The sequence below is a fragment of the Seriola aureovittata genome, chromosome 1 (assembly GCF_021018895.1).
Source record: "Seriola aureovittata isolate HTS-2021-v1 ecotype China chromosome 1, ASM2101889v1, whole genome shotgun sequence".
Classification (NCBI taxonomy): Eukaryota; Metazoa; Chordata; class Actinopteri; order Carangiformes; family Carangidae; genus Seriola; species Seriola aureovittata.
The window spans coordinates 19,326,992-19,351,773 of NC_079364.1; the positions used below are offsets into that span (position 1 = coordinate 19,326,992).

Here is a 24,782-nt window from a genome sequence, read left to right on the forward strand (position 1 = left end):
TATATGAATTTTTAATGTCTATATGACAATGACTCGACAACAAAGTTGCCTTCACAGAATTGGGGATGTGTGATGACCATGAACTCAGCAACGGACACAGAATTCAGTCAGCATGCAGGCAAACAGAGGAAGCCTAAAACAACAGTCCTTCAACTTTCTCCTGCAGTGGCAAATCCGTCTTCATCACAATGCTGACATCTTAGCTATTTCAAATGACAACCACTATAAGATTTTGAAAGCCAATACTAAGGCCACTATTTGAAGCCCTATAGCAATATTGAATATTATTCATGAAAGAAATGAAAAAGTGGACACAGAATGGTCAATAACTCACATAAAAAAAAACACCTGAATACTAATCAAAAACTGGCAACAAAATTGGCAGAAAAATGTAGACTGAATCACCTCAACGGTCATGTACTGGCATGTTAGCATCACTACATTTGACAATACAATGTGCTGTAAACAGATTGCAGGTGGAGATGTCAGATTTTAACGAATGCTGAAACTCAGGGTGAAATGAAGGGGGGAATAAAATACTAAAAAAGCTCACCTTCCCAGAGTCCATTGCAGTGATGACCCACACACAGTGTGCGTTGTTCTCATACTGAACAGGGTAGTTAGGAGAAGTTATGACCCCTCTGGGCCCCCTTAGGTTGCTGCCACAGGTACGAGCTACAGAGGAAGAAAGCAGAGAGACAGAGTGACAACGAGTTTTAAAAAAAAAAAAATTCATAAGGTAATCAAAATCATGCTCGCAGAATTTGTTTTGGTGGCATTTTTTATTGGAAACGTATATAAAAAGATCAATGCAATCCTTAGTAAATTAAATGATGTTTACCTATTGAAATTTTTTCTGAGATCAAATCTATCAAATTCCCTTTACACAATCTTCAGGAGAGAGCACCAACTGTTGGTGAGATCTAACTTATTACTTCTTCTGCTTCATGTTCTACTTCTTCTTTCTAATACTTCTAATCAGTTCATCTAATCAAAGTTCAGCTTCAGCTTCTGTTTTGAAAAACTCAGTGATTCTTCAGTTTACTAAATACAGGTTAATACAGGTTCAACAAACTTCACTGAAACAATGATGTTTGCCATTGATGTTTCTTTCATTGCAATGATGCCCACGTTGCAATGTGTGGTGTAATGTTGGCATTTGCATCAGTCAATCAAAGATTAAAACAATTCTCTGTACTCATGGGCTATCATGCTGCTGCTCTCCAATTAAAAAACCATCACTGCTTGCCTGAAGTTTGCCGAAGAGCACCTTCTTACTGGGTTTGTTTGGAAGAATGTGTAGCTCTACGCACGGTGTAAAAACAGTTGTTTGCTCTGTATCATGTTATTATCTGTACAACGCACAAAAGATTTTATGGCCACAAAGACCTGGAGACATGTTTGCTTGCACTGTGGATTTATTTGGTTGGATGCATAATTCGAAATGCTATGCCAAGTAACGTTACCTTCCTTGTTACTGTAGTTTTGCAAGAACAATCTAAACAATTAACCTTCTCTAGTTTTTAGGACGAGGATTGAGTGGCTGGATGGGTCAACAAAGCACAGGGTTTTCACACAGGAGACCACTGTTCATTTCCTGTATGAAACTGATTAATTATTTCTTTTATCCATGACTGTTCCACTACCTTAAATGTTTTGTTTATTATTGTAACCATGGTGAGGTACTTCTTTTAATCAAAACTATGATCTTTCCCCAACCCTGACCAAGTTTTTTTGTGCCTAAACCTAGCCAAACCCTAGGCTTAACCACATGTTTATTATTGTTACCATGACGGCAAATGTCTGGTGCACCTGCTGCTTGTGCACTGTCCTCGTCTGCTGCTAAAACATTAAGCACTTTTGCTCCTTGAAAGGCTTGCAGATCCCTGATATGAACACCATTTTTCTGAATATTCTTCCTAGTGCTCCATTTTATCCATATTGATTTTGTCCTGTGTGATACTCAAGGTAATATTTCTTGCCTTCAGTACCTCATTAAGTCACCCATGTGTTATTGCCTTACAGGGATATTTGGCAAAAAAAAAAAAGGGCATATTGTGTCAGAAGTCCCATTAAAACCCATCTCTTGAGCACAGTAATGTTAAAGGGCATACTTGACATTTTGAGTCAGTTTTAGTCAACAAGCACAGTCACCCTGCGGAGAAAGTGTTACCTGATCATATATATGCCCTTTATCTTTCATAATAAGTTAGCTGGAGGAGATTACTGCCATTAGAGGGAGAGACACAGGACACATCACCAAAAGCAAAAAACAAGACAGCATACAGCAAAAATAAGAATAATACAGACAAATAGGGAAGGTGAGGAGTTAAAAAGTGAAAAGAAGGGTGGAAATAATAAAGTAAAGACGATTGTAACTGCAGACAGGTTGTGAGACCGTGTGGAGAGACAGGAAGGAGAGAGGTTACAAAGATACATAAAGCAAAAGTAGAGGGGATGAAAGATCATAATGTGAGAAAGGAAGAGAAAATAAATTGAAGGAGGAAGGGCAAGAGGCAAGACAGAGACAGAGACACAGAAAATACCACAAGAGAAAGGGAGGCAGAGGAGGACCTAAGATGACTGATCTGCCTGTTAATTAGAAAAGGGAGCTAAAACACACTGTGAAACACACCGGTACACACACACACACACACACATTCGCAGACACACAGAAACACATTCGTAGTGATTCATCCTAGAGACCAGCTTCTAATTAACAGTAAAGTGTCAGTAGAGAATGAGAGAGGCTCATGGGTTTGAGTCCCAGGAGGGCGATAACACCAGATAACACCATACACCAGAGCTACAGTATAGGAATTTTAACCTCTGCCTGCCTGCTTGTTGGTGTGTAACAGCCTATCGATCCCGTTCTTCTTTTCATCTTTCTCTCCTTTTTTCTCTGTGTATTTATCTTTCTTTCTAATTACAGATATGTGAAAAATATCAAAAGACATGAATCACTATCAAACACATTTCCTTGAATGTACAGTTTCCAGCTGTTGTTATGTGTTGCAATTTTGTGTCATGCTGGAAATTCACCCACTGAACTATGATTTTCCTTTAAAATGTTGCCTTCTGTAGTTTCAAGGTAAGAAAAACAAGTTGTACCATAATTCACACATATTATCTTCTTCTTCTACCACTTTATTGAACAGAATATATTTTATATTTATATTTTATATATATATTTTAATATATTCTTTTCCTTTAGCTTAACATATGAGGCATTCTTGGAAGTTTTGAATTATCATTTAAAGTACACTTGGTACACACACACACACACACACAGATGAATGTTTTCACAGAGAAAAAAAAAATCACTTGCCTTTCAAGGCTTCCTTATGTGTAGCTTTTGTGCTAAAATACTGCTGCAGCTGTGTAAATTGTGTCTTCTGTATTACTTGGAGCATTGAACCTATCAGTGTGATATTTTAATGAACTGCCAGATGAAACAATGCTCCAATCTTGTGGACAATAAAGTACTACTTTATTCTATTCTGTTCCTTTCTATATTAATATCAAAATGTTGTTCAAGACAGGTTAAGGATCCGTATTCATTTGTATTACAAACAGAAAAGAAATATGTGTATTGCCTGTTAATTTTTGCCTTTTTTTACTTATTTATATGAATTTTTTTAAGTCTTCTTTCTCCACTGAAAAACTAATTGCAAAAACCTAAAACAATCATTCGCTCAAGGTCACCTGACTAAAACAAACTGTGTAACTGAACAATGAAAACACAAAAGTTCAGATAAGCTTTAATTAGTGCCACGGGTGCTCAGCTCCGAGGCACTCCTCTACAGCTAGAATAGCTGAGAAGAGTGCCTCGGGGCGGAGCATCTATTAATATTCTGTTTCGGGTTTATTATTCTTCCGCCAAATTTCGGCGCGTAACTCGTCCCGCAGCTTTGAGAAAACCCCGGTAATATATACATCAAAACGTGCGTCTTGATCCCGAAAGGGGTGCTATGACTTTTGGTGTTAAAATTCCAATTTTTCCCAAAGTTATTCCCAAAAAACTGGGAATAAATAATGCATTAGAAATGCATTGGAATTTTCTTTAGAAACCCACCTTTTTTCTACAAAATTGCACCTTTTTTCTGAGTCACCCAGCTCTCTCATACCTGCACGTAGAAATGTGATTCAAACTATAAAACGGAGGAAAACTTCTGCTCTCTCAAAAAGACAGTAACTGTTTTTACATAACATGTAAACTTTTCAAACTGTGAGCACTCAAAGGAGGAGTGCAAATCACTTTTTCTTCAAAGTTAGAGTGAAAGCGTCAGTTGGCTAGAGTGCGTGAAACAGTAAAAAATAACCTTTATTTTTATTTTTAACTCGAGCTCACGGCCAAACCGTAATAAGGAGACAAATAATTCTTTCTGAAAATGTAGACATAGTTGTTGGGATTCATAAAATGTAACTTTGACAGGCAGGGTCTGCACAAAATTTAAACGGGGGTGCCGAGTCTGGCAGCAATACCTGTCTCACTCTCATTGACACCTAATGTAATCGTCTTTTTTTTTCAAAGGAATCTCTCTCTGTCTTCGCACTGAGCTTACTCACTCATTTTAAGGAATATCTGAATAAAATAGAGACTGTAGAAACTTCTGGCTTCAGTGTCTAGCACGGTCTTTTCAGTTTTTGAAAAGAAGTAACGGTTTTCTCAATTTGCATTTGTTTGAAGCCATGTAGAAGCCAAATTCTGGGCAGATTTTCACATTGCCATGGCAACGGCAGCTCCTGACCTGTGTGCGTGCGTGCGTGCGCCTAGCAACCAGATAACCAACTCTCCAAGCTCCGCTAGCTTTACATTAGCCGCATGTTAGGTCTTAAATTACATTTAGTTAGGTCTTAAATATGTAAGTCCATTTACTGCTTCCTTCGTTGCTTTTTTTTTTGTTTTGTTGAAAGAGTGAATTAAGTTGTGACGGTCTCCACTGAGACAGAGGAGAGGAGAAGCTACTAGCCCTCTCTCGCTGTCACTTCTAGTCGCGTTGCTCTCCTCCCCAGTAATGTTAAATTTAGCAAAGAAAAAAACATAATAGTGGTAATTTAAATAGCGGTTCATGGGATTTATTAACCCTCAGGGGTCCCTCTGTCCTTTTTTGGACATTTTCTTCACTTTTCTTTTTTGATTTGCTGATCATTTTGGCTGTGTTACAGCTGAAGGTATGGATTTCTGCAAGAAAGTGTCTTTTTTGACATATTTTTAAAATCTAATGTCAGTTACTGTTACAGGTCTATTATACACTGGTAACACATTTTGTACCCTCTGGGGTTCCTCGCGTACACAAAGGACACACAAAGAAAATGCTATAAAATCATCATATATCAATATTTTTTTCTGCTTTTTTTTGCATACATCTCTTAAACCACTTCAGTTCTGCTCAAACCTACCAAATGTTTATTAGTTTTCAGGATTTTAACCCTTTAAATGCCAGTTTGAAGACATGTTGCCTCTTGTTTTATTAAAAAAAACCACACAGAATATGAGATATTTCCCACATAATACATGATGGAGGGATGTGACATTGTTTTATATCAGAGTCTTTTATATCAAGACATTTCTCAAAACCAGAATATGATCAGGGTGACTTTTGAACACTGGAAATAAATCATGTACTCATCCCGGCAGTAGCCCCCGTGGCACTCAAAATTTCCCTGGAATTTTCTAGTTGTAGAATTAATATCCACATGTCCTTCCATCTCTTTCACCTTCTACCTCTCCCTCCATCTCTATTGCCTCTTCATGACAAGAGTAGCCAGTATCATGAGGTCTGGCAGGTTCCCGCAGTCACAGACAGACATACAGACATACAGACACACACACACACACACACACACACAGACACAGACACAGACACACACACACACACACACACACACACACACACACACACACACACACACACACAGTATAATACGATGTGACAGAGACCCTACAGTATGTGTCTGAGAACAGGGACTGCCTGTCCGTCAAACACGCACACACACAGCTCAAGGCAAATACTGCTGCAGCTATGAGGTGTGTGACATTGTCCCTTGGACACTTGTTGTATCATTGTAAGTGTGTGTATGCACACGCACACTTGGGTGTGTATGCTAGCTGTCTGCCTTTTCATTGTGGAGCAATAAATCCAACAGGGTTTTGTCAGTAAACGTGGGCAGTGAGAGCCCCTGCATTATTGCTCTGCCACTCACACAGTTATTTATTTAGTCACTCAGTCAGGAGTTGTGATTTTAACACATCAACAAACTGCAAAATGTAAATCACAGTGATATATTTATTAAGTCTCTATGACACTATACTTTCAGAGCCTCAGCATTAGAAAATTTAATATAATCACATACAGCTTTACAAATTTCAGTTAATGCCTCTCTTATGTAAGTTATTACCATTTAATGCTTTAAAAATGGGGATCGGGATTGCATTAGATTGTCCAGCCATACATTTCTGTCATTTTCACTTGACACACAAGCCATGGTAGTGGTTGCTAGGAGCAGCAAAAGAATGATAATAAAAAATTGTGAGTCGACAATTTACAATTTTTGAGACCGTTTTCCTAGCTCAAGCACAAGAACATCCCCATAATTCTGCCTACAATATTCATAATGGCTTGATTGTTTTTCCAACCAGGAAAACAGCCATGAAAGAAATTAATACTGGATCTATTCAAATCATTGAAAAAGATTTAGTTTTAACTGTGAAAAGAATCAGAATCATTTACTATGAATGAAGGAAAAATTCTGTAAATGCATGTACTGTCTTATGCCATATTTATTTAGTTTTATTGTATAGTTTTGCATGGGATTTGCATGGCCAAAATCTTAGTTACATTCTCAACTTTTCCCACCCAAGCAAGATTCCTTGCCAGAGGCGCCTCGGTGGCTCACCTGGTCGAGCACATACCATTTAGACTTTGGTTTGAGTCCAACCTGTGGCCCTTTGCTGCATGTTATCCCCTCTCTCTCTCTCCGCAACCTTCCTTTCTCTCTCTCACTATCACTATAATAAAGGCAGAAAAGCCAGAAAAAATAACTTGGAAAAAAGAAAGTTTAGCATTGTTTTATCTTGTTATTATCATCAACAAGTCACCTGAAGAAACGAAAACTAACAACAAATTGTACTTACTAACATGTTCCATCTGTGAAGCCACAGCCTCATAAAACTAAAGCCTTCCTGCCATATCAGTCTACTACCAACCAAGAACTATTAAGAACACATTAAAAATTCATACTGCTGCATTTGGATGACATATTCCTGCTTTATGATGAAAATGCAAGTCTAGTTTCATTTCTACATCGCCTACAGCAGAGTCTTTGATGACATGTAGGGCATATTTTAAACTCTTGCACCTCTGAGGCAATAATAGTTGGTAAAGCGGGTCATTGGGGTTGATGGTTTAACTTGCGACTCCTGCTTAACAGCGTGCAGAAGTGTCCTTGAGCATCACACAGAATCCCAGATAAGCAGGTCAGTGCCTCACCTGGCTGCTCCATCACAATCCGTGTATGATAGTGTCCATTAATGTGACGCTGTGTGAAGCTCTTTGCTTTGTAGTGATGAAAACCTCTGTTCAGACAGGATTTTGGTTGTTGGTGCTTCATGTATGTCTGTTATTTCTCATTTTACTGATTTGTGAAGCAGTTGTTATCAAAAGATGCAACATACAAATTTACTTAGTTACTTAATGCCAGCAAAATCAGTATAATATATTTTAAACAAAAATAGACTTAAGCAGCAGATATCCTCTGCACGACGTGTCCTCGTGCTGTCAGTAGACATGACAACAGTGTGCAGAGCAGCATCATTCTCTTCATCTCTGTTGCATGTTGCATGGGAATGACAGGGAAACTTACTTCTGCAGATGGGTCTGTGGTCACTCCAGGCAGCCAGTGTGTCAGTGACTCGTTGACAGGTGATACTTTTTGATCCTTGTAGTACATAGCTGTCATCACAACTGAACTGGACGCTGGAGCCAACTCTGGTTAAGGAGACACAACAGTAACAACACTTGTCAAAAACAGTAATAACAGTAACTTTGATTCTGCCTCTGACTGCTTCACAAAGACACATTCAGCTGACATTGTGATATTTGTAGAAAACTCTTACATTATTGCTAGTATCAGAAGAGAAGAGGACACTTACAGTGGATGATTGTAGAAATAATTTGAATGATGATCACAATATTAATGATGCAGTAGCTTTTAGATCTCTGTGGAAGATAACTGTCATCACAAATCATCCAATTAGGATCTATAATTCTTCTCTTCCTGTGAGACACTTTTGTCATCGTATCTTTTTCCACTCATGCCTTTTCTCTGTTGTCTGCTATTCCTTGCTCTCTTCTGTTCTCTTTTCTCCTCTCGTCATGCCTTCTCTCCGTTTTCTTTCATCACTTATTCTGATCATCCTTGTCTCTCCAACACCCTGCTGGCTAACATGTGAGAGGGATGTTCAGCTATCTAAGTGGAAGTCTGCATGGTGTCTTGTCTCTAAAGCTTAATGTCTCCTCCCTGCTGAGACACACCACAGTCTACCACCTGGACAAACGTTCACTGTGTAGGGTTCTGAGTTTTCAGTGGCTCCACCCTGTTGTTAAACACTGTAGACTTTTACACCCTGGCCAAATCTCTCTGTTAGTGCCTTTGTCACAGAGAGTTGGGTCATTCGGTTTACGGTTTGTGCTACTTTGTTGATGCTGATGACTCTGAAAATGCCTTACATCCAGCCACACACTGTGAAATTTACAATTACAGGAAAGTAAACTTTGTTGTTATTGCTATTTCCTTGAAAAGAGCCAAAACCGGTCCATGACAAATGTGAATGTGGTTGTCTATGGATCAAAACTGCCATGACAAACGAAGTTACAGCCATCTTGCACATCTGCAGTGAAAACTCTTTAGTTTTCTCTGCAGCTATGTTTCCTCTCCATTTCTCCTGTTTTATCTCATCACACCACAGTTCTGTTCCAGCTCCAGCATCTCAGTGCTTAATGATGATTAGATACAAACCTGTAACACACACCAAGCACATCCATGCCAATGTGCACACAAACACATGCACAAATGGAGGTAATGACCTTTCACTAACTCAGACAACTCCACTAATGGTCCTGCAGAGTTTGTGCAGTCATAGTTTCTAATGGTAAAGAACAGCACCAGGAGCCAGAGCTATTAAATGATAAAATATTGCCAACATTTTTTTAGCCTGAAAATAGTCGCAGAAAGAAGTAAAAATGAATTGCCTGTCTTGATTCTCTCATAATCATAAGCAAAATGTAAGAACAATTTAGCTGCCACTGATGCTAAGTGAATGAGTCATAGGGAGAGGTGATTATTTTATAATTGCTCACTCCTGATTAAATAAAATTATGTCTCCCTTTCTACCGATTAGATGACAGACACCATGGAGTGAAACATTTGAAAATCCCTGCGTCCATCAAGTCCTTGTTTATCACCCAAGATCCTAATTCTGACATATTCTTCGACATTCTCTGCGTATCCCTCCTACATGAGTAAGGACCCTTGTAGAGCCAATGTAAACTGGTAAATACTGATGGTTAAGAGTTTGTCTCTGGGCAGAAGAGCTACTAATGAAATTAAGTAACAGCGTCAGTTTAGAACCACAGATGTCCACCAACTATATACAAAGAAAGTAATAGCTGCTTCAATTTCGACCACTGTGCCGCCTGTGGGGAGGGACAGTTTCCCCCTTTGGAGAAATTTAAAGACTGCAAATGTGAATTTGTTGTTGTTGTTGTTTTTCAAGTATGTTACAGGCCAGTTAAATAAGATGCTTCAAAGTTAAAAAGCCAGTGCTGTAACAACAGGTCTCCAACTGACAGAAATTATTTATGACGATACATAAACCACAAAATACTTCAGTCTCCATGAAAACGATGGAGAGCTTTGGTAAGGATGTTCCATGCTCATTGGACTAATTCTGGGACCAGAACAGGGGCAGACTTGCACTCACTCTCAGCCTGTGGGATAGAGGATGCCCATGAGTGAAGATGAGAGAGAGGCAACTAAAAGACATGGTTGTTTCTGAAGAAATAATTTATAATCTGAACTGGGCCCTAAAGTCATCATGTCTGTAACCTCAAGATAATCTGAACAAACAGGAACAGTCCTATTTCAAACATAAGGAGTCATGAGACCTGAAATAAGCTCATCTTTAGTCCCTGACCACACCTATTGTCACTCTTGCCTGTTGCACAGACAAGCATTGTGTATAGCCAAAGCAGGGTGGGAGGTGGATCACCTCACCTAGAGTAAACAGAGTGTGTGTTTTCACAGTACAACTCCCTTTCATTCTGCAGCAAGGCTCAATATTTTAAATTGTAATTGCCAGTAATCAGTCCAAAAAAAATACCAGCCCATCAGGAGTCCTTTCAATCCCTCTGATTACCACATGTATAGTGCTGCAATAACCAAGCTGCTCTAAATTAAGAATTTAAACAACACAACATAAGCTAAGCACAAAATGCACATAAAATGAGCAAGCGTCTCTCAACTCACAAGTCATCCAAATGATTTGAGGATGTGTGCCATGTTTGCAAATGTAATCTATTGCAGGAAACAACTGCAGTCTGATTTCTACACACCTGACAAACGAAGAAGATCCTTGCACTGATCAAAAGATCAACAATGTCTAAGGCACACCTAGATGTTTTTAATATAGCGTATAAAATAAAATACAAAGTGAACTTACTGGAAGGCAGAACCCATCCTCTTGCCATTTTCTGGAACTCCAGGATCTGGACAAACATCACCTGCAAGACCACTTTGACTCACTGAAAAAAAGGAAAAAAGAATTATATATATATATATATATATATATATATATAGTTAAGCAATGTCTGTATTTTTTGAAGTCATGATGAATTTTTGAGCACATCTTATAATTGTTGGAGGCATCATCATATAACGCTTACAGGTAAATCATTAAACATGTTCTTAAATGACTTTTGAAAGTGACAGTAGGCAACACATCTGAGTATTTCTCATTCTCATTATTACAATATCTGATGGCAGTCCACTGATTAAGTACAACAAGGATAACTCCAACTATGACAAATATCCCAACACAAAATGAGGCATACATTTTTGTGTTTATTTATTTTGTTGTTTATTTTACTGACAGCTATGATAATAATGATAATATTACTAAAAAGGATTTAAGTTAAGTTTTTCATCATAAAGCAGCAATGGGCACCATCACCAATGTTATCATTATCAGCCTTTTGCAATTTATCTGTCTATGAAGTTAATCCAACACAAAAAGTCTCACCCATTTCTATTTAACTGGTAACTACAAAAGGAGGAAGAAAATAAGTGTCTGTTTTTCTTCCATTGAAGGAAAAACTGGAGTAAGAGTGATCTGAAGTAGTAAAAGCACATTATAGATGACTTCATTGTATTCAAGTGTTCCACTTATATATACAGGCAAGTCTAATGTATCTCATTTTTGTAACAAATTAAAGGTCTGAAATAATCTGAAATAAAAATGAATAAAAGTCTGATAGATGCTCACGTAACCATTCCTCACATTCAGACTTTACACAGTAGTGGAAAAAAATCTAAGAGAGACAACAGTTGTACAGGGGAAAAAAAACTTAAAAATTAAAATTGGAGCTCAAATATTTACAATATCAATAAAAGCGGTTTGCACATAATACATCAAGCAGCATTGAAGACTTAAAAACTGTAACTAAGTATTGTTGTTAACAGTTAGATAACTGTAAACCTGGCATGTAATGGTCAGTCAAATCACATCTGTAGTGTTTGCTACTGTCATGTAGACTAGCTTCTTGTTAGCTAATGTTGACGATTTTAGACAGTAAATTGTTACGTGATGGAAACTTTTTGTGGGTGCATGTTTCTTAAGCCTATATTCAATTCAGTTCAATAGTACATTAAGTTAAGTGCTGAATATTTTGACTTTCTTCTTTCCTATTTTCTATACAAAATGCAGGACAAGCTTATAACTATTGAACTTAATGTACAAATAACCTACACTGTATTAGGTACTAAATAATTATTGACTTTGACTTTTCAAAACGTTGTGTAATACTTGTAAGCAAATCCAAACATGAAGTGTGAAAAATTACATAAATATTTAATAAAACCTTCAGGGAGAAATTGTGAAAAAATTGGTTTTGTATAAAATTAAACTGGTGGAACAACTGTTGTGGTGGAAATAAAAACCAACACATGCAGAGATTTAATGAAGAGAACTGGCTTCAGTTTTCACATTTCAGCCTCATTCCCTCCTGTATTTCTCATCTATCTGCATGATCTGTTCCATCGCTAAAAAAAGCACAAAAGCAAAACACTTTGCGATTTCTGGCCGGCTCATATTCTGGATCTTGTATTGGTTTTAGACTTTGCTCTGGCTGGAAGCATCTGCTGCATGCCTAAAACATAATGTAAATGTAAATGAGACCAGACAAGATGACAGGAACCAGTTTAGACTCGGTCTGTCTTAATGGAACTGAGTGGATGAATAATGATGGTTAGCAAAACACAAAAAAATAAAGGGAATGGAATGAGAGAATAAAATGCAGAAAATAATAGGAATGCTGAAAAAGGACCTCAACAGCATGAAGAAAAAAAAAGATAATAAAAGAAAGAATCCTGGAGGGTTATAAAATCAGACCTGGACAATGAGCAATATTTGACCGCTTAACGCCTCTCTTTTTTTTTCAGCCCATCTTTTTTCTTATCTTTCACATTTGTTTCTCTCTCTTGTCATGACTTCTCGATCTGCCTCTGCTCCCACTCCCTCCATCTCTCTACTTCTGTATTCCCAGTTTGCTCACCCTCCTTTTTCTCTCTCACACGCATTAGCTGCAATTTACAAAGGGATGCCGAAGTTTTGTGCATCCTAGCATAAAAGATGGATGAATGATTTGCTGCATTTGTGTGATTGTGTTATGTGTGTGCTGAGGGGTTGTGAGTGTAAAGACACTGTGTATGCGTGTTTGTGTGAGATATGATGCAAACAGAACCAGCTGTCTTTTTGCTTTGCTGTGTTTTTTGATGTTCTGTCCAAAAATCACCACACAAACCCACTGTAAAACACACTCTCTCTGTCTTGCTCTCTCATCCCTTTCTCTCTCACTCATGTTCAAATGGTTTTCATTGGCATCAAATATAAAGGTTCATATTGCTGAAACAAATCCAGCTCATGCAAACAACATGAGATTGTTACAGGAAGAAAAGCTGCCAAATATCATTGCTGGGCTGATGTCAAAAATCCTCAAGCTGACTTAATCCCATATTTGCACTTAAAAGACCATTCAACATTTAAACACAAGCTTATGATGCATAACGTTATTTCCATATCATCAAAGTGTCTCCAGGAAACCTTTCATCTCGAAAAGTCAACTTTTTGGGAATCGGTAGAAAGTGATTAATTTCCTTGTTGGTGCCCATTCTTGTTTGGTATTTCTGACGTCTGTAGTAGACTCCACTTCGCATCAGCCACCAACTCCTGCAAATAGAGTTTCAACTCGCATATGACTATTCTTCCTGACATTTGTCTTTAACTATTCACTATACCCTCACCCCTAAGAGTAAGTTGTGGGGCCGACTGAACAGTAAGTAAAGAGTATTTCACAGTGCAATAAGCATAAAGAGATTGTGTGGTCACAGTGATGGTGTGTAACTAAGTACATTTAATCTAGTACTGTAATTACAAACAATTTAAGGTTTAAGTAATGTTTGTTCTTTTTATCCCTTTTTATGCAAGAAAAATGAATTTCTGAATTTATTCCCTAGTCTGACCGAATATATCCTGCCGTCACAAGCGCCACTGGTAGGAATTTCTTCAATGTGCTCACCATTACATCCAATCTCTGCACTGGTGTCATGTTTGCAATCTCCCAATCAATCCCACTGAGAACTCTACAAGGACTGTCAGTAACATAAGGGTAGACTGCTCCTTCTCTGTCCCCTAGTAATCCTTAAATTGGCACTATCCGTAAGCATGTGCCTAATTTACCATCTCTGGCGTCGCTCCCACTGCCCCCTCTAGCCCATCTCCCCTCTTCTCTGTTTCTTCCATTGTCCAGGGCACGAGCTAGAACCTCCTGTTGCCGATTGGCTGGAACAGCGCTGTGTGGCTTGATGCGCGACACTTGGTTTATTTCCCATTTACAGAGCCAAGGCTGTGGAGGAACACCAGATTTTATTTTTTTTCTTTGAACAGACAGCTAGTGGACCATCAGGCGATGTTAACTGATTTAGATTTTTTTAAAAGTGTGTTTTCGACACTTCCACACCTGAAAAAGTGTATACATTTTTTAACAAGGACACAGTTTTATCCTGTACATATTGCAACTTTTTCCCATGTTACCGTTTGCTCCATTATCAATTGTTTCAAGAATTATGCTTAAATTCCTATTTGCCTGCTTTCATAATAAGCTATCAATGCATAGTCATACAGTTTGTCTTTTCAAAATGCTGTCAAATAGCTACTTATGAGCAAATCCAAACATGTAGTGTGCAAAATGACATGAAAGTCTAATAAATCCTTCAGGGAGAAATTGTAAAAAAGGTTGCATGAAATTAAAATGACAGAACTGTTGTGCTGGAAATGAAAACCAACACATGCACAGGTTTCATGAAGAGAAGTGTCTTAGGTTAGGTACACCTGTAACATCTAATGCAATCCACTAAAACACCTGTGTCTTACATCTCCTTTATGGAGATAATAATGTTCAGTTGTTATTGACACTGTCAGAGTGGTGTTAATTTAAGTATGTGTTTTTTATTAAGGTGCCTTTTGCTTATAGCAGAGTATTTTGCATGGTATTGTTACTATTACTTAAGTAGTGGTCTAATGCCATAACCGTTAGCCCTCAATAAGACAAGAATGTATCATGTATCAGTTTATAAAGTTTGGGGTCTCCCTTTAAATTGTTAAATTGTAATTTCAATGATTTGTCCTTTTTTGTTGGATTATTTGTTGATTTGTCCATCTTAGTGTTTCTGCTTCTTTGTTATTGTTACACTAATACAATATTAATTATGAAATTTGCCTATAATGAAATGTGAAGGCAAGTGATGATTTTTCCATGAGGGTTAGAAAGCAAAAAGAAGAAAGAACACACTAACCAGCCAGTAGTTGAATGAGTACTGTACCAAACATCAAAACCAGTTTCTGTAGTTTAAGCCGTTTTAAGAATTATGTATGATAAAAGAAAGAGCCAACTGTTTAGCCAGAAGTACAGCAGTATACAACATGCCAACAAGTGTAATAAGATTATGTGGCTGCTGCCATCACCATTAGCCCTCAACGCAGCCAGATTAGAGGTGACACCTGTTTGCTTTTAGACAAGGGTGTATCATGAACGATTAGTTCTGTCCATTATAAATACTGAAGAGAGTGCAGCACAAAAATAATTTATACACTAGAAAACTATTCATCAGGTTTAAATCCATTCAATTCCTTTGAGGCATAACTTTATGTTTCAATGTTAAATTTTAAGGTGGGATTTCAAAAGATGGATAGGTTTTATTATTACTTTGTTATGCTTCTTATAAGCACAAAATCCATCACATACTAAATTTTCAATTGTGGAAAATAATGCTAACCTCTTCTTATTTACAAACTTGAAGTCCGACAAAAACTGACAGTGTGTTTGAAAGCATGAGGAATTGCTATTGTAATCATTGTTTTTGGTGTGCTGCACAGAGCTGTTGCATTGATGCTTGGCAGGTTAGACAGTGCTAGCATCACTTTTACATTACACTGCAGGAAGTCATTTAATTTGGTGATAAAAAATATGTTTAACAGAGTCTGAAAATCAAGGTACATCTTATGAAATAATGTCTTTAACCGACTTAGACCCGAACTCTTGCATGGCGTGCATTTTTAATTTCTCTTTGCTATTTAGGCTGATTGGGACCTGAGAAAAATTATGTCCACATATGAGGACATTAGTTTTAAATTTCGATTACTGAGTGGCAGTATAATATCCTCATATGTGGTCACCAAGCCCTTGTTGAGAAAAAGTTAGTATTGTGGTCTAGAGAACCCAAAATGTGAGGTCCACATATGTGGACGCCAGGTCCTAGGAGGTTAATATTAACTTTATGTTTGTTTTTGTTTTTTGCTGTTAGTTTTCTTTTCCTACTTGTAAGAAGCAGTCACTGACGATACAAACCACTGGCCCAGGGAGTTGGAGAAAAGTGGTAAACCACTGGTTTAGAGAGCAATGTAAAGACAAGTAGACATAGAAGACATAGAAGAGTGAGAGGAAGAGCGTAAGAGAGCATGTCCGTGTGTGTGTGTGTGTGTGTGTGTGTGTGTGTGGTGTGTGTGTGTGTGTGTGTGTGTCTTTGTTTGTGTTTAATCAGCTGATATCTGTTAGAGGTAAGATATTTTGAGGTGCTCTTCAGATGCCTGCTGGATGAGGAGAGAAACATGTACAGTGCAGTTTGTTGATATGCTCTCTTCCACTCTTCTCTGCCATCTATCGCAGCATCATTTTGTTGAACTTACAAGACTATCCACATCAAAACCAATGGTCTCTGACTCTGAGTCAGAGCCATGTGTGATAAAACACAATATTTCATATTATCCTGATGGTTACAGACTGCATGACTGTGAGGTTTTCCCAAACCTATTTAGCAGTGCTGCTGTACCATCTTGTAATTTTAAGTTTCAAATGGTCACATCACTTTCATTTGAGTAGACCGTGGCCCAGCACAACCTTGCCTGGCAATCCTGAAGAAAACACTGATTATAAATCACAGTCTCACAATGATGATTCATTACAGTTTTAGGTCATTGTCGAGGGAGTAAAACCCCTTAATCACAATCTTTCAGCCTCTCTGTAATTATGACGCATCCTCAGCAGTAAGCTAATGTTTCTGCTGAGAGAGGGCAGCTATAAGATGGGTTGCTTTTATTTGAACCATTTTACATTGTTCTAGTTACCACTCTTAGTTTATATCTTTGTGTTTGAATATCTATCTACCTATCTATCTATCTATCTATCTAATCACATAGGATTTAATCAATAGTCAAAGTGAGAATTATTCATAAACAGACTGTTCTCAAAATGAATTTAACTTATTCTCAAGTGTGTCTGTCTATTAGACTGTGCTTTAAAATAGGCTAGAGGCTGTTATACATAGTCCTTTAGATTATGATTCATAAGCACTTCATTCTCTAGACAGGTAAAACTCATTATCATCAGTCTCTAGTTCTTTGTAATGATTATATATTGCGTAAAGAGTGCACATTATCTGCCATACAGCTATAATATTACCCCTGAGAGTCATACAGTGTAAAGAAATGTTCAAAGACTGGTTCGGGACCAAAACTGGACCTTGGCTTCACTTTTTTTTTTAAAATGTTTTAATGATCCTGGTTCTAAGCCTGATGGCTGAACTGTATTATATTGGGGTAACCTCACTGAGCCCTCAGTCCAGTGTGTGAACTCACATTTTCTCAGTTTGGTCCCCATGATAAAAATGTGAGTATGTTTTAATGAGCATGAGTCCCATGGTGAGAAACTAAATTTCTCATTTAGGTCCAGAGCTCTAAAAGATTAAGGGATCCCTGGACTACACAGTTAACAGTCATTATCATCATTCTTTAGCTCCACATAATGATTACAGACAGCAAAGCTAGTTCTGTACAGTGCAGCACAAATTTTACAAGTGGCATAGGTACTTTTGAGTCTTTAAGCACATGCACAACAAATCACTGGTGATCTCTGTATTTAAACATCATGATAAAATACACACAGGGCAATGTGCAGTGAGATCTGACCCCCCTCAGCCAGAGGAGTATTACTAGTTGTAAGGTTAATTGCAGCCCGCTTTATTCTTTGCAGAGTTAGACATTGTTTTTTAAGTTAATACATATTTAGGGGGACATGCACAACATCAAATTGCTAAGGCTCTATGTAATTTATTTTAATACATTTATGTCAGTCTCTGAAAAATCTCCATAGACCGCCAAGAGAGTTACTTCACAACAAGATGTTTCTGTTAGCAGACCCCTCTCGTAACAAGCAAATGCAATAGCTTTGGACTCAGCAGGTTGACTTCAGGCAATTCTGTCATGTGGAAACCACTTTGTATATGAGTGTGTTTGTGCTTATGTGCACATCAGAGTGTGAGCACAGCATGTGTAAGCAAGAGTAAAGGAGAGTGTGTGAGATCTGAACTCTTCACCAAGCACATCATTGATAAATATAATAAAGTGATTTTCCCCAAGAACTCCTCACATACACATGCACACACTCACATACATACAGAGCATACCAGTTTTAATTTTAATTGCAGCAACAGATGAAGAGGTACGCAACCACATAAGATATCTTTTTCACATATACACACGCATACACAAAAAAACACCATACTAATGTTAATTGCACCGGCACATGCTTGGCTGAGCGTGTAAATCAGCAGAATTATTGATGAGGGTTTTATTATGAAGCTAAATGCTGAGGAATGGATGAGGTATGAGCTTGGGCTTCCGTGATAATTAAAAGCCTCTGTCAAATGATCTGAATGCTGTTTTAGAGGCATCTCAAAGCTGCCAAGAAATATGTCAGCCACCCCCACCCTCCAGACTGAAGAGATATTTATTGTATTTATCATTAAATTCATTGTTTTATTGCCCTGTGGTCAATGTACTGTTTAAGTTTATTTGGTTTCCCATTAGCTGACACTGAGGTGAAAACCATGTTTCCTCAGGTCCAGATAAAAACACATGATTCTACCTCCATTTGGATCAACTAATTGAACACTGTTTACACAGATCTTCAGCTTTTAACAATATGGCTTGTGGAGCCTCTTTGCCATCTTCTTTTGTTTTCCTTTAAATGTTACTTCTTAAAGAACAACTGCTGTATTCTAATCCCTGTAGCTATTGAAGATGGTTCATCAGGTTTTAAGATATCACAGAGATGGAACTGAGTAAATACTGAAATGCTTAAACACACCCTCTGGAGAAAGTCCTTTTAATGGCTTAAAATTCCAAAATAAACCATAAAAGCTGACATCTATAGTGCACATCAGCTGCCACCATTAAAACAAACTAATGATGTAATAGTTATGAATCACTTTGAGACATTCACTGACAAAGCTTTGTTTGTTTGTTTGTTTGATTTTTATTTACTGTGCAGTTTTTAGATAACTATGAAACTTTTCTTCAACTAAAACACAGTTCGGTTTCATTTCAAATCCAATATCGGTACGTTACTGCACATTGGCACACTCGACAACAATGGTAGAGGTTATTCAAAATAACCACTGTAAAAATCTGAGGACCTGCATTTTTAACATCTACACAGCCTCGGCTCTGAAATAAACAAAGTGGCTCGCACCAAGCAACACAGCACTATTCCAGCCAATCAACAACAGGGAGCGTTTGTGCTCATTCACTGGACAATGGAAAGAAACAGAGAGGAGGGGAGATGGGCAAGAGGTGGCAGTGTGAGCAACTTGAGAGACGATAAATCTGGCACGCGCTAACAGTGCAATTTAAGTACTACCAGGGGACAGAGAAGGAGCAGTCTACCCATCCATCGCTGCCAGATCGTGTGGAGTTTTGGATCAGATTGATTGGGAGATTGCGGTCAGAAGAACAAAAATTTAAAATTAAGTGCTCAGACACTTGCCAAGATATGCTGTTGGTGTGATATTAGATTATATGAATTTGAGATGCGTAGCTTCTGAAGGACCACTGAAGGGAGGGGCGTGTTTTTAATTAAAAAAAATCAACCATCTTTCTCAAGCACCGTTTACTCTACCTTGGCTTAGTTCAATATTCTGCATTGTAATTATGTTGTTATTAACTATGTTTTATCATATATAATTGTCAAGAGTCACACCTGTAGCAGGAACATGTCCTCCAAATTAAATGACAAAATGCATTGCTTGAAACTGCTCCTCAGATAGATACAGAAGTGCTTTCCGATCTGACACCTGTATCAGCAGGAAGATGTTTTTTTTTTTTTGTTTGTGCCTTTCGAAATGGCTACAAATATAAGAAATAAAACACTTTTTTGATATGGATAATGAAAGATCATGGTTTGGGTTAAAATAACTACTTGGGGGCGTCATGTAGCGTAGTGGTTTAAGCCGGCGCCCCATGTGTAGAGGCTACAGTCCTCGCTGCAGTCGGCCCCGGTTCGAATCCCGCATCTGACAGCCTTTCACTGCATGTCATTCCCCCTCTCTCTGCCTCCCCGTTTCCTGTCACTCTCCACTGTGCTGTCCATTAAAGGCATAAAAGCCCCAAAAAATATACTTAAAAAAAAAAAACTACTTGGCATGAGGTCCTGAAAGCTGAATGGTTAAGCCAGTGTACAAGTGTAGTTAAGTGCACAATGCCAACACCAACGTCATTTTTGGCCATTTTCTGAAATGACTGATGCTGTTGTTTTTCTTGGGAGAACAGTCTCCCTTGTTGACCATGTCGGCCCTGTTCGATACTTCGGAAAATAATATATTCATCTTCTTGTTACTAGGTTGGTTGATGATATCTTCACTACATACATACCAACAACTATAGGACAGCAGGACACTTGGTCACGTCTGCTATAGATGGAGGAGATACGAGCTGCTGATAAAATCCTTTTAAACATTTACAGCACTCAAATTACAGATGCATCTCATGATTAGCTTTTACAGTGCAGTCATTCTTTGTATTCAAAGCTCTTCTCAGTTTAATTTGAAAAGTACAATAAGTGGCTTTCATCATGTTATAAATGGCACAGAGCAAGGCATGTCAGCAGCCGTTTAAATCCCATTGAAATGGCATGTAGGATATGCATGCACTGTGCAGTGTGTGGTCTGCGCGACATTAGACAAGAGCTGATCATATGAAAAGGGTAAAGGAGAGAAGAAAGGAGAGAAAAGACCATAGAGAGACAGAAATTAAACTTTAAACTTATATTCTACCTGCCAGAGGAATGCAGTTGAAAATTAGCCTGTTTGCTAACACTTGCACATTTACAGAAAGGTTAATTAATGTGCACTGTCCTTTTCAAATAAATAAATAAATGAGAAATATATTGACCATCATTAACAATGGATTGTAAACTTTTTGTACTGACTTGCAGTACGTCTCAGAAATGAGCTGTCACTGACATCACCTGACGGACAATACACTGTCTCTATCTGGAATCTTGGCCACACCACCAAAGGGAATGAATAAGATGCATTTGGCACGATTCCAGCTTTGGCCAAGAAGAGTCACAGCACCAACCCCCCAGACCCCACTTAGCTTTTGGAAATTTAGGAAGTTAAAATGTAATAAAAGGCTGAAATGTATAATACAAAAGACTTATCCACTGGGAAGCAACAGCGACAGCCAGGAGAAAGTGAGTCACTATGCTGCAGTGAGTTTATTATGGACTGTAGTCAGATTGTCTTCCTCACACGAGCAAAGGGAGGTATGACAATGGGTGGCTTGAACATTTCTTTAAAGTTAAAATGATAGAAAACATTTTAACAGTAACAAAATCGAGACTCATGAACTCATGAATATAACTTTTGGTATTCAAACATGGTTGTGCACAGTGTTGTGCCAATTCACACTTAAAAAGAACTAGTTCAAAGTTCAGTTCATACAGATGAAATGAACTAGTTCATATTTATAGTTCATTTTTTAAAATTTTGAACTAAATTCAGTTTCAAAAATGAACGTTCATTTGTTCCATTTCTTTTTTTTTATATATATATAAAGTCCGATATTCTTTTCAACCTCCTTCTACCCATCCATCACCAGCCCCAAATCATCGCCACTCCCAAACAAAATGAATTATTGTATATCACAGAAAAATCACAGACATTAGTTACATTTGAAATCCGTAAATAAATATAATACATCTGAGTCTTCACTTGTTTTTTCATAAAACTGCTTCAAATGCTCAAAATAACTGGCTTCAGCAGTAGTAGATGTATCTGTACCGCCTGTACCGCTAGCACCAGCCAAGCCGGGCTGTGTCTATGGAGACGTTATGCGGCGGGCCATAAAACTGTTGTAAAACGTGAGCAGCGTTTACTCCAGTGGGAGTGAGCAAGCATTCACAAGATGGTTGTGAATGCTTGCTCACCTTTCATTGTTCTGCTCTTAACTGCAAAAAACACAATTTATTTAAAGGACTATTCGGGTTGGAGTGCAATGAACTGAATTACAGGACTAGTTTGAACAGGTTAAAACCTGACTGTTTTTTTATTTCAAACATATATTTGCTTCTATATATAAACATATTTTGCATCTAGAAACATGAATAACTTCTATTTATAGAACGGCTTTCATGTGAACCTCCGACCTTTTGAAGGGAAAAAGAAAAAAAAAAAAAACAGAAGAGGAGAGTGTGGTACTCATTCTTGTCTCTTAGAAGGGCAACCCCAGTGAAAAATAGATGAAATCACTGCTCCTGCCACATCAAAGATGGATGCAGCCTGTGCGTCCTTGTGTACATACACTTTGCGTGTGTGTTTGTGTGTGTGTGTGTGTGTGTGTGTGTGTGTGTGTGTGTGTGTGTGTGGGCATGCACATCACATGTGTATATGTGTGTGACCAGATGTTTTTCAACTTGGGTTAAAAAGGACTATCTAACTGTCTAAATGACACACAGTCCCACTTTCTGCAGAAACAAACAAACAGCAGACAGTGGTTTACTTACAGACAGCATTTTTGTGACTGGAGTCTTTACTGGGCATCATCTTCACCCCTCTGGACTTCAGCTCTATGGCTTTCTTAACTGCAAAAAAGGAAAAGAGATTCATTTAATTATAAATCATACCTTAAATACTGTACATCTTTTTTTCTAAAGCGCTTATTAATATTTTCGGGTTGTTATTCAGTGCACATCAACTATGTGTGTGCTTCGCATTCCCCCTCCTATAACAAATCTATGCAACAACATCACATCCAACAGTGCTAGAAACTGAAAATTAGAACAGGGAAAAGGGAGAAGAGATTAAAAGACAGAGAAGTGAGGACAAGAGAGAAGAAAAAGGGGGAGAAGAGCAAAGGAGAGCAGCTGCATTAAAATTTATCCCATCTATTTTATCCTAAGTAGCAGCATTGCAGAGGATAACAGAAAAATCTGTGCTACAACCAAACTACATTCCACTGAGAAACAGGCTTGGCATGAAAAGCATTCTCCCTCTCTCTCTTTCTTTCTCTCTCACTCACACACACACACACACACACACACACACACACACACACACACAGGTGAGACTGGAAAATGTACGAATGGCAAGAGTGAGACAGACAACTGGGGAAAAGAGAGTCAGCATTGGATTGAATTAAAAAAAAAAAAAGACAGAGCCAGACAAGTGAGTCACAGGAAGAGAGACATGCTCACCGTGTTTTGTGTCGGAAGCGGCCAATTAAATGTGGGCCGCCACGTGGAAACTAATATGCACCTTAATATGCTAATTAAGCCATACAACCAGTCAATTAGATCATTGGTTCCCAACCTGAGGAGAGAGCTCAGGGGGGTCGCCAAGCCTCTATTTTAACAGTCTATTTTAACAGTTTTTAGGCCGAAATATTTATGCAACATCTATTGTCACTAGAAGCAATAATAGTCTCTGTACTGCGATTAAATTGAACAAACAAATTGAATTGACCATTACGATAGGCTACTCCTCCAAATCAGCAAAATGCGAAACGCGAATGCAGTTGACTGTCACGTTCCGTAGCTAACGTTAGCTAGCCACTTTTAGTGGAGCTAGCAAGCTCGCTTACTTGATTGCAGCCAGAGACGTGAAAATGTGTGACAAGCGCAAAGGAGAGGACGACAGCTCATCTGCAAAAAAGAAAGTGACGTACCGTGAACAATACATCGCCATGGGCTTCACGGAGGGAACGGACAAACGACCCGAGTGTGTGATTTGTGGAGAGAAGTTGGCTAACGCTAGCCTAAAGCCCAGAAAACTGAAGAGACACCAGGCGACGAGGCATCCAGAAACCGTTGGGAAGGACCGTGACTTTTTTCTGCGTAAAGAACAGTTGCTCAAGGCTAACAAGCCAAAGGATATTAGAGCAGCGTTTAACAAGGCTGGCAGTGATTTACAGAAAGCTACTGAAGCCTCCTTTGAGTGTTCGCTTTTAATTGCGAAAGCAAAGAAACCGCACAATATTGGCGAGCAGCTCATCAAACCAGCCTGCATTAAAATGGTGGAGAAACTGTGCGGTGCACAGGTGGCGGAGAAACTCAAATCAGTACCGCTCTCTAACAATATAGTGAAAGACCGAATTGATAAGATGTCATGTAACTGTGAGCAGCAGCTGTCCGAAAGGCTTAGAAAGGGGCCATTTGCCACACAACTCGATGAAACTACAACGGTGGCAGACGAGGCTGTGCTCATTGTTTATGTGCAGTATATTGAAGACGAAAATCTGAAGCAGGATATTCTTATGTCAGTCAACCTTACCACCACCACTAGAGGTGAGGATATTTTTACTGCAGTGGATTCTTATTTCTCGTCCCAAAACCTCTCCTACGAGAATCTAGTTGCATGTTGTTCAGATGGAGCTGCCTCAATGATGGGGAAAAACAAAGGATTTAACCGTCGCTTGAAAGAGACGGCCCCGCACTGTGTTATATTTCATTGTATGATCCATCGCCAGGCACTAGCCAGCAAAAAACTGTCCGACGACCTCAGTGACACACTCGCAACTGTAGTCAAAGTTGTAAATTTCATCAAAGGTCGCCCCACCAACAAGCGCCTCTTTGCACAGTTATGCGAGGATGAGGCGCACCAAACGCTCCTCC

At 38.4% G+C, this 24,782-nt stretch overlaps 1 protein-coding gene across 1 annotated transcript in view; it reads right to left on the minus strand.

Annotated features, from left to right (window-relative positions):
- LOC130174222 (CUB and sushi domain-containing protein 1-like) overlaps nt 1-24,782 on the minus strand; it is a 409,154-nt gene that overhangs the window by 174,997 nt on the left and 209,375 nt on the right. The window contains exons 7-10 of the mRNA XM_056383857.1: nt 22,677-22,754; nt 10,724-10,805; nt 7,867-7,991; nt 554-675 (exon numbers count right to left, since the gene is read on the minus strand). Coding sequence (XP_056239832.1) covers nt 554-675; nt 7,867-7,991; nt 10,724-10,805; nt 22,677-22,754 — 407 coding nt within the window. The remainder of the gene's footprint in view (nt 1-553; nt 676-7,866; nt 7,992-10,723; nt 10,806-22,676; nt 22,755-24,782) is intronic.